This window comes from Zootoca vivipara, chromosome 7, assembly GCF_965207765.1.
Source record: "Zootoca vivipara chromosome 7, rZooViv2.hap1.1, whole genome shotgun sequence".
NCBI lineage: Eukaryota > Metazoa > Chordata > Lepidosauria > Squamata > Lacertidae > Zootoca > Zootoca vivipara.
Window position 1 is genome coordinate 36,311,434 of NC_142590.1, and position 11,493 is coordinate 36,322,926.

At 40.7% G+C, this 11,493-nt stretch overlaps 1 protein-coding gene across 1 annotated transcript in view; it reads left to right on the forward strand.

Annotated features, from left to right (window-relative positions):
- Positions 1-11,367, forward strand: part of LOC118088169 (FRAS1-related extracellular matrix protein 1-like) — a 106,764-nt gene extending 95,397 nt beyond the window's left edge. The window contains 6 exon segments of the mRNA XM_035121448.3: positions 989-1,281; positions 3,287-3,466; positions 6,195-6,310; positions 9,868-9,953; positions 11,134-11,333; positions 11,335-11,367. Of these exon segments, the coding sequence (XP_034977339.2) occupies positions 989-1,281; positions 3,287-3,466; positions 6,195-6,310; positions 9,868-9,953; positions 11,134-11,333; positions 11,335-11,367 (908 nt within the window).
- Positions 11,368-11,493: the final 126 nt, after the last annotated feature.

Genomic DNA, 11,493 nt, shown 5'->3' on the forward strand with positions numbered 1-11,493 from the left:
CCGACTCTCAAGATGCCTGAGGTCAAAACACGTTCTGGGACAACACTACGTTTCTTTAAAATGTCTGCCTGTCTTTTTATATTTTCAGCTGTTGGTCACCATTATCTTTAGCTGAATTGTAATGCCTTAAGAGTTTGTCATGCAGATTAACAAGAAGTGGGCAGTATATTTCATGTTTCGATATATAAATTCTCATGCTGAGATGAACTACTCACTGTTTTACTCTAGGAGACCCAGAGCGCCTGGTAATTCTGATGCTAAACCAAATTTCCAGCTGCCAGAAACAAAGGCATGGACTGACCCAATTTTGGGTCAAGAGTGACACCTTGTGGACAACAGATTCCCTTCCCTTTTCCTTTCTTGTGTGCACACTGGCCCACTTTCTTCAGTTGTCTTCCAGATTTTATATTTATGCATTTCTTTCACGTTGCTTGATTTGAAGAAAAGAAAGAAACTCTTGACAGTGTAGATTTTTTTGCATGACCCCTTCAATCCTCATCTTCAGCAACCTTCTCGGTCTGTCCTTGAAGGTTCCTAAAGTGATAATTGTAACCCGAGCTGACGTTGCAGTGGCGAATTTGAAAGCAAGACACTGTCCTGGCACAAAAAGCAGCACTGTTGTTTTGGGCTTTTGTCTGCAGCATCTGGCTTTGGGCCCTTTCAGAAGTGAGTTCTCTGAAGATTAAGCTGAGATTGCAAAATTAATCTCATTTGTGGTTTATTTTAGATTTTGACCTTGAATTGCAAAGATTCAAAGACCACCATGTAGCAGCCTCTCAAGGGGTGCTGTTGTGGGGTCTCAACTCCTAAGTTTCCCACTCTTAAAATTTATTATCCAAAGAAATGAAATCACTCACAGAGGCTTCAGGGCCTTTCATTTTCCTCACACTTCAGCCCTCCTGTAACACAAAACCAAAAACCCTTCAGTCATTAATTTTGTTCGCTTGTGCTTCTAAACTCTGCTTTCCTCCTTGTTCATAATTATTAGGCGGCTGTGATTCTTCCACAACATTCCAAGATGGAGGCACTCAAAAGATGTTGGAGAGGACTAGTAGCATTTCAGGAAGTCCGCTGTCTGCTGGCCGTTCCCGTGAAGCAAGCGAAAGAGCAGGTGTCCTTCATGAAGAACATCTGAACAATAAGAATATTCCCTATAATCACCATGGTTCTTTGGCCAGAGGAGATATTCCACAGACAGGACCCCTGCCTGATCACATAAAGATGGATTTCCAAGTTCTTGCTGATTCTAAGCATCAAGCAGCTGAACACAATCCTCCAATGGTATGTACAGCTGATATCTAAATGTAGCAATGACTTATGTAAGATGAAAGGAAGTTATTTAGCCATTATTTACAGTCTAGTCCTATACCTGCTGACTCAAATGGAAGCTCCATTCAGTCGAGTGGGACTTACTTCCAGGTAACTGAGAATAGGATTGCAGCCACAGTCTACTTTAGTAAATGTACAAATCTGGAAACCTGATTTTAGGCTCTTGCTAAGATCCATAATTATATAGCCCCATTGATTTAAGTGGGCCTCTTTTAATTTACACCAGCGAACAATGGAGCCAAATACATTTCCTCTACATTTTTCTTTATCAGAAGCAAAACGGCCAGGATAATGATCCTTCAGCAGGAACAAATGTTATTACATAGCCTTCTCTACTGCACGAGGGCAAAGAACGAAAAGATATCCTATTAATAACACTCCGTTTTCCTGCTGATGTTGCAAAATAGGCCGCCATAAAATTATGAATATCATTGCCTTTCTGGGCGAATTAACTACTTAGAAAACTTGTAATGGGGGAACATGGAAGGATCTGCTAATGAAAGAGAGGAATGAAAAGGACGTCCTCAGTGTTGTCTATTGCATGTACCTGCCAAAGTGGAGCCATTCCCTCCAGTATATATGATTAGTAATTGCATTTTATGGCTAAAAAATTACCAATGCTCTTAATGCCATTCTAAAAATGTCATTAAGAGCCATGCCAACCCAAGAAAATATTTGTAGCCCAAGAAGCTGCTTCACATTTATCTGAGATGTTGCTAAACCAACGATCAGAGCAGGCAGGGCTGCAGGTTCACAAATCATCCATTTATCTCGTTGCACAGGGAAAGTGAGGCGGCAGGGAGGAGAGGAGGTGCCATAAAGCACCATTTTGTTCACCATTTTCTACTGATTATCCCTGCTTGTTTCCCTGCTCTATTACGTCACTGCCACCTTCTTCCACGTGACACAATCCTAGCCAATCAGAGCCGAGACATTATGTAGTTAACATGATGACACCATGAATCAAATTATCCAGCCAAAGCCAGTTGACCAGTTTGTGAAGCTAATTCAATTTTACCAGACTGCTTTCCTCCCTGTGAACAGACTTTGTGATAATGTCACGACCAGAGCAGGGCCGCAGCTGCCTTGTTATGAATACAGCCTATGGCTTGGAAGATTGCCAAAATGGGACAGCACTTTTCAGAGGTGCGGAAAATGTTTGAGCTCCTCCCTCTAACTCAACCTAAAGCACCATGTTTGTATGTTTTTCACCTGCAATGTCTTCTCAAAGCTAGCAACAAGCTGAAATGTTGAAGGAATACCAGTCTCCAGGGCCCATGTGTCACAGTCATTACTTTTCCTCCAAACCTACTGATTAGGTAACAGTTTTGCACTTGACACTTACAAGCTCTGGTGGTCCTATATTGAACTGAACAAGGATTAAGCTCAACCCTCAATCATGTGTAAGGGGTGTGTGTGTAAATTGAGTGGTCAGTATGCACCATAATTGGCCATTGTGCACATTCACCATTTGCCTCATGGAGAATGTACATGCACTTTATCCATGTGCACATTTCTTGGTCAGTATACAGTATATGTAATCTCAACAGGCCTTGGAGAATGTGCACATATGTACTGAATTTTGTACATTCTCTGGCTATTATGCATAATCTCCAACAGGCCTTTGGGGCATGTGCTTAACTTACATTCCCCATAGCATATATACTGAAGCGCAGTTCTATGAAATATCCCTGCAAAAATAAGCAGTACAATGCCACAGAAAAGTGAAGCTACTTGGCCAAAACACATTAACTTGTTGGGTCAAAAACTGAACCCAGGTCCAGAATTCCAGGCCATGCCAAAACCTTTACAATATTTGTTCAGCAGCAATTCTTAGTGTTGGTGAAGTGGAATGCAGAGTTCCCAGCTGCCATATACATAGAGTTGTCCTTGGGGGCAGCGGGGGGAATCGGGAGGGAGGTGTACTTGCTCTTTATTTTTTCTTGATCATTTTCAGTACCAAGGAATTACACCAACAGGAGCTGGTGGACAATTCATCTTGCCATCTGCCATCAGGGCAGCTGCTAGAGAGCCTGTGCCTGTTTTACCTTTTCACCTACAACACCAAAGTGACCTTCCTCAGAGAGATTTGGGCATGAAGAATGAACCTGCCCCATTACAATCAAGTACAAAGCAGGTAGAATTAGATTCCCAGGTTGTACGGCAGCAGGCGGGGAGGGAATCCTGGGTGACAAGGGAAGGAGAGATATATTCTCTAGAGTGCAGTGCATATTATAAATCATTATATTCCTTGCTATATTTGAAATTATATAAAGGCTATAAATCCACAGCAGAATGTTTTCAGGGCAATCTGATGGTTGTGCCTCGGAGTCTCCCAACTAATTTTATTGCCTCTGCTAGAGACAAAGGATGGATTATCAATTAATCAGAACCCACTTTTTAATCCGCAATCAAGGTTTTCTTTTAACTGCGGCGCAGTATCGATTTAATGCTTCAAGAACTGATTTCATGTCCTGTTCCTCCTGCCCTGAACTTTAATAACACTCATAGAAATACTTGTGTGAGTATGCAACAGGAATAAGGAACTTCCCTTCTGCTTCAGATGTTTGTATTATTGCAAACTGAAATGATTCATTATTGCCATTTAGTTGGATAGTGTATAGGCTTGAATTAAGTAGATTTAAAAAAGTAGATTTGCAAAAGTAGATTTAAGATCCTGTGACATGCCCAAGGCTACTTTTGAGCTTTGTGGCTGGCCAGAAATTTAGTCTTGCAGGTCCCACATTTGAACATGACTGCACCATGTTGACTTTCAATTGTAGCCTACTTAACTACTAGATTTTGCTAGGGTTGCTGGGGACTTCTTAGCAACTTCGTTGTTCTGCTTCAAAGACCAACTAAGAGCACATTTGTATGAGTCTTTTGTAGGTCACGTTAGGGATGGGTGGTACACAGTTGGGCTTGACATTTCTGTGGACATCTGTGGTATCTGCAAATCCAGGTCTGGTGTCTTGAGGTCAGGGTAGCCAACAAGTCCTATTGGACTCCAAATCTCATCATCTCTAATCATAATCCATTCTGGCTGGGGTTCATGGAAATTGTAGCCCATCAACATCTGAGGGGCACCACAATGGCTACCCCTGCTATAGGTCCTTGAGCAATATTTGTTCTCTCTTGCTGGGGAGGCAGCTTCTGGGCAGACCTCTTTTCCACTCTCAGTTCCCTAAATGAAAACTTGTCCTCTCAAATGCTATTATGGGACAATTGCATCCTCAGCTCCCTACCAATCAGATCAAAATGTCGCTTGATTATTATAACAGAGATGGGATATTAATTAGGATTTCTAGTCCTGGTATCCTGACTATAAAAATTTAACAAGCTGTCGGAACTGAGTGCAGCTTTTATCCACACCATTTCACAACTTTAAAAGCTTGTTTAAGGTTTAAAAGAATCTTAACCCTCCAGTTCACTCATTCCTACTTATAAATGGCTCTATTAAATCAAAATCTCATGAGGAAGAGAGCAGCACTGAATCAAATTAAAGCCAAAAGTTCCCATATCTTTATCGCCAAATGCCTATGAACAATTGCAACCGATAGCTAAGAAATATTACATCACTACATCTGCATTTCTGCTCACAGTTAGGCTCCTTATTCAATAAGATTTGGGCAATCTTTAAGCCCAAATGAGAATTTCAACTGTGCCGCCCAATCCTACACATGTTCACTTGGAAGCAAGTTCAACTCAGTTTAATGAGTCTGCTTTCAAATAAATCCACAAAGGATGCTGCAACTATGGACCAAACTAGACAATACAAGGGAGACCTGTGACTCAGCCATACTGTTTGCAATTTAAATATAGACTGAAAATGTGATCACGGCAATGGTAGGGCAGAAAGTGCTTGATCCTTTCCCTGTTAATATCCACACACACACACACACACAGCAAAATCACCCCCTTGATTGCTTTTCTTCCTTTAGGGAAAAATGCAGGGGCTCAGAGGAAAAGTAGCTGAAGAGATTGTGATCGGGAGATGTTGCTGATCTGATCAAGTCTGTCCCCTATACAACTGAGGTCAATGAAACTAACTGGGTAAAGAGTGGGTTAGATCTCACTCTGGAGCTGACTGAGCATGTGTTCAGGCTCATAATCAGGCCTAACACATGGCTGTGAGGGAAATAAAGAGAGCCTACTTCACTGCCTCAATTGCATCCTTGAGGAACTGCCCAGCAAAGTTGTTCCCTACAGTCCAGACATCGGTTGCCCCTGACCTCTGGAGTACATGGTAACCAATGGCTAAATGCTTTGAGGAGGAAGTTAGTTGGCTCCACAGTGACTTAGACTCTGCTATTGCAGCCGTGCCGGTTGAGGTAGCCAATGCAATGTTAAGCCCAGTGTTGTGGGACCAGCTCCAGTTAATGTGACCTGATGATAGGGACAGGTTACTTGCAGCGAGTCACCCAGACAACAACTCAGTAGATGTTTGCCTATCCTGCCATATCTATCTACCCAGCTACCCACTCATATGTTTTTTTATTGTATGATTCTTGTAAGCCACTCTGCTATTTTTCTTTTATGAAAAGTGGTTTATAAATATGTTTATAAACGAATGTAAATAAAACATTTCAATGTGCTGTCTCTCCTTATGCACATGCACATCTAAATGTTGCATCTTTATTTCTCACTTAGACATGCCAGCCAATTTGTACTTTTCACACGTCTGTAAACTGCTTCCATACCTATCTTAAGAGGCATGAATTAGGAAGCATAATCTGAGACGCCATATGTGCCCATTTAGGCTCCTCAAAAGAGCAAGAGTATTTTTTTGTGGGAAAGAGCTCAGGCATGAAGTTCGTCAGCGATGTATAATCATACTGTTTTGGGTCTATTTTTTCCCTTCTTAGAGAACTAAATCGAGGAAGTGCCCTTCCAGTTGGACGCTCAGAAACAAGCACTGCTACATTTTGAGCTCCGTTAGAAATGCATCCTGGGACAGTGCTGAAAAAGCATGCAGGAAATGGTATGGGAATCTTTGAAAGAAAAGGGTTGTCACTCATCACTCATTTGTTGAGGTTTGGCCATCTGGGAATGGATTGGAGCGCCCATGGTGACAGATCTTTTTTGGACTCAATGAGGGCTGCAATAGTTGGCATCCCTCACTAAAAAAAATATTCTATTTAAAGAACACGTTTGGGAGTCCTAAGTGGGAGTGGTTACAAAAACATTTGGCCTCACAGAATCATATACAGTGGTACCTCGGTTTTCAAACGTAATCCATTCTGGAAGACCGTTCAAGTTCTGAAATGTTCGAAAACCCGAAAACTCAATATGGAAGCCTCAAAATGGAAAACTCCATACGAAGGCCATGTGGCATGTTCGACTTCCGATAAGTGTTTGAAAACCAAGCATTTACTTCCAGGTTTACGGCGTTCGAGTTCTGAAACATTCATCAACGGAGAAGTTCGAAAGCCGAGGTACCACTGTATGGGCAAATGGAGTAGAGCTTTTGCATCATAATATTGCAGCAGTGAACCTATGGGGAAAGTCAATAATAAGTCATCATTAGTATTTTTAATAAATATGAATACTTGAAGAAAACTTACCGTAGGAGGAACAAAAGAATCTTTTGGCATCATAACATGGGACCCATGTGAGTGCTAAAATAAAAAATTGGAGGCTCAAAACCCTATTGAAGCGGTAGATACTATTTTAGAGTATGTTGGCTGATATCTAATAGAGGGACAGAATGGGTCGGAATGTTGGGATTTCCAAAGGAACCAATCAAATACAACAGGTCCACCAAAAGAACTGCTTTCTTTCACCACTGAACATAAGTCTATGGTGGAATACATGCTTTGAAAGCAGGAAAATTCTGGCCTCATCCATATTCCTGAGACCCTGGAGAGAATAAGCAAGAGTGGTCTAGTTGGGCCTACTGTTAAGCAGTGGCTGTGTTGCTGCTGAAAGGAAACAAAGAAATCTGATTGAAAAACGTATTGGTATATCTCCCTAGGAACAGTAACACCATTTGATTAAAATCCAGGTTTAGCACATTCTTATTTTATTTACTGAATTTATATGTCCCCTTATACCAGGCATCCCCAGACTTGGCCCTCCAGCTGTTTTGGGACTACAATTCCCATCATCCCTGACCACTGGTCCTGTTAGCTAGGGATGGTGGGAGTTGTAGTCCCAAAACAGCTGGAGGGCAGAGTTTGGGGGTGCCTGCCCCATACAGTATAAGGGCCCCTCCAGATCTCGTTTTGTGTGTGCGCAGGATTATTTGTGCTCATGATGGTATTGGGGCAGTTATATGTGATCCCCCTTTCAGAACTGTTTGTGCCCATTCAGGGCGGACACACAACTTCATTTCCAATCAGTGCGTGTCCCGTAACTTCTTGCTGAAATCCTTTAAAATTTCATACTGCGAATGTTCTGGTGGGGTTTTTATGTTCCACTTTGTCGTGCTACAATGCAAGAGTGCCACTCCAGACCGCAATAATGCAGTAACATTGCACAAGAACCACAGAACAGCTTTAAAAAGCAGAGTGATGTGCAGTTTAAAAACATACCCAGCAAACCATTTCCAATGCAATGAAAATAATAATACAAAGTAATTTTGCTTTCCCATATGTGACGAGTTCCTCCTCCCCCCCGAAAGGCAGCCCACTATTTAATTGACTTTGTTTTAATCCACTTTCCTGAAGGTGTTGAGCTTTTTGCCCTGTAACAGGCATCCTAATATTCCATGTAACCAGTTAAAAACCCCATGAGCATTTATGGTCTGTCGTTTTCATGCTTGCTGACAAACTGGAAATTGAAGTGGGCAACAAGGGAATGGTTTAGTCACACTTGTTAATAAACTCCCCACTCCAGCATGAAGCTGGTCTGACCTTGCATTGAAAGCCTTTGAGGATAGTTATGAAAATAGTTCCACTAAACTGAAACAAAATATGTTGGCAAATCTGTTGCCCGGAAAGAACTGGAAGCAAATGAAGGCCTGAAACTGTATATTTCCGTAGTTAGAATGTTGTGCTGTTTACGGTACCTCACAAGAACCGAAGAACATTTTTCTTGTTTTGTTTCCTTCAAATGTTTTTCATAAAGAGAAATATATGTGCAGCTTTAACTTTTTTATTAGATTCAAGCAGGAAAGGGAGAGGATGTGAGGTTTAAAAACAACAACAACTGGACACTGCTTTATTCCATCTCTTAAGAAAAAATGCCTTAAGAAAAAGAGTAATAAGTGAAGTAAATTTAGGACTTCTAAAGAGGAGAGAAGGCCTAATCATAATTGCTTGATGGATAAATTACAGCAATGTGGTCTACATTAAATTGAAAAGTAAACAGCAAAAGCAAGCTGTTTGGGTTTCTTTTTTTGCTGGGAAATGCATTTACAGGAACAGTGCAACCCTAAGCAGGTCTATTCAGAAGTAAGCCTTGTTGAAATTCAATGGGGCTTAATCCCAGGTAAGTGGGGTAATGATTGCTGTCATGATATATATATATATAAGCAATGCAAAAATACCTGTCTTTTTTCAATGACTATTTAAAACAGGGGGGAAAGGATCCCTTTTTAAATTTCTCTTACACTTTCTCCACTAGAATAGCAACAGTACAGTGACGTAGCATAAAGTTGAACAATATTATAGTTTGTAATTCTACTACCGGTATGTGCACCAAGAATTATCATGCTACATTAGAGGGTTGGGAAAGTTAATTCTTTTGTACTATGAAGTGTTGCCCATAAAGTCGAGATGATTCAGCAAATGCTAGATAGAGTTCTTATGAATTGGAGTCATGTGGTCAGATCCATCTTTCTATCTACTGGAGATGACTAGAAAATCAACAGCAATTCTAAATTATGAAAGTGTATCACATTATCTTCCTTAGAATTCCAGTGAGAAAAATGCATTTTCAAAATAAAGTTAAAAGACTGGGTGAAAAATCTTACACCATGTGTAGTATAACTTTTATGGAATAAGTTTTACAATCTCTGACCTTCAGAATTACAGAATATGTTGTCCTTCTGATGATTCCTGCAGAATTAAGGCCTATTTGAATGATACGTTATGCAAATAAGAGTCATTATTAAAAAGCCATGCTAACAAATGTTCTGCTCTCCAAAGGTCAAACAGGCCAAGGCACAAGATGAATGTATTTCCTTTCCTGTGACAGGAGTGAAGATGGGATTGGAAATGTTATTCTCTACAATCAGCCACTTAAAACACATTACCTTTTGATTGCATAAATAATCACACTGAAAATTAGTGTCCTACACCTGTCTCACTTGGGCGATTTTGCTCTAAAGTACCTAAGGTTATTTAATTTTTTACAGTTTCAGAACATTGAATGACTGCTATAAAAGACAATACACATTTCTTGAATGAATTGAAGTGCCAGCCCGAGCCTATATTTTCTATTTTCTCTCTCTTTTGTTTAAAGCTATGACATGATAGCTTCCATTTGTCAGTGCCCATGTGACATTGTTATCAGATTCTCTCCCCCCCCCCAAAAAAACAAACAAACCCCGTAGTGACTGGGTATCATTGTCATGCTTTGTTGTCTCATTTACAGGTCCCAGGGCCATTTAGCCAGTGTTCATTCCCCAAGGGAGATGGCATGGCTTTGGAAATTTGCCAATAAGCAGCCATTTTGGATTGGTAAGTAAAAAAACAACAATTCGGGATATCGTGCCTTATGCCTTGTGCTGTAGGCCTACTTCATTCAATAAATCTAAAAACTTGAGACATGGGAAACCGGTACAGACGGTAGTGCTACAGATCTAGAAGACCATCATGTTTGGTCACAAAATAACTTTATACATCTTTATTGAATCTTTGTCCAGAAACAGGGTGTTTTGATTTCACAACCAATCAAAAGGAAAAAAAATCTCCCCAGCTAAACCTGCCACTTCATTCCCTTTCAGATTTGTTCAACTTCTCTTAAGGCTGATCCTATCCATGTTTACTTAGAATTAAATCCCATGGTATCAACAAATGTATATGCACAAAATTTCTCAAAGATTCCAGCTGTAATCCTATATGCACTTATCCATTGATTTTAATTGGACTTCCATCTGGGTGGATATGTATACCATTGATCTGTTGGTATTGCAGCAAACTGAGGTGATTTGGAATGCCATGCAAATATACTTTACTATATTGAATCTGACCAGTGCTCAAGTCCATATAGCCCAGAGACCTGCCTTTTCTGACTGGCAATACAGTCATACTTCGGTTTAAGTACGTCTCGGTTTGAGTATTTTCAGTTTAAGTAGTTAGTCCGCGGACACGTCTGGAACAGATTAATCCACTTTCCATTACTTTCAATGGGAAAGTTCGCTTCAGGTTACGTACAGACTTCCGGAACCAATTGTGTTCGTAAACCGAGGTGCCACTGTAGTTCCATCGTTTCAGGCAGAGAATCTTTGACAGTCCTGTTATCTGAGATCCAAATGTATAATGTCCTTTGACATTATACATGTAAGGCTTAAGCCAGGCATCCCCAAACTTCGGCCCTCCAGATGTTTTGGACTACAATTCCCATCATCCCTGACCACTGGTCCTCTTAGCTAGGGATCATGGGAGTTGTAGGCCAAAACATCTGGAGGGCCGCAGTTTGGGGGTGCCTGACTTAAGCTCTGTTTCTGAGCTAAAGTTCATTTCTTTTCCTAACTAAAGTTGACCTATTTTTTGGAAGTGTGAGGGTGGTGTTGGGTAAAACAATGCTCAAATCAAAGAGTCTGTCCTATGAATAATTGTATTGATGGGGCTTAATACAATTCCTGTAGCACTGCTTTATAGGCAGTGAATTTCACAATTGCCGGGTCTCCAATTTCAGGATTAAACGAAGGTAAAACGGGCAGCTGGATGTGGAGTAATGGCCGACCAGTGACTTTCCATAACGTCAAAAGCAGGCCGGAACTAAGCAAGACTGCTGAACAGAAATGTGCTTTTGTGAAAAAGCAGAAGAAATGGGTTGCAAGGCTATGCAGACAAAGGCTGAAAGGAAGATGTATTTGTTCCCTTCCTTCATTAACGTGACACTTCTCTAGAAAATACAAAAACGGTTTAGCTGGTATGTAAAGTCGGCAAGAAAATTGCACAGTGTTATTACCAGAAGATGAGGAGAAACAAGGCTACAACAAATTCTAGCCATGAAGTCATGCAACACACTGCTTTGGAAAATATCTCAAAGGAG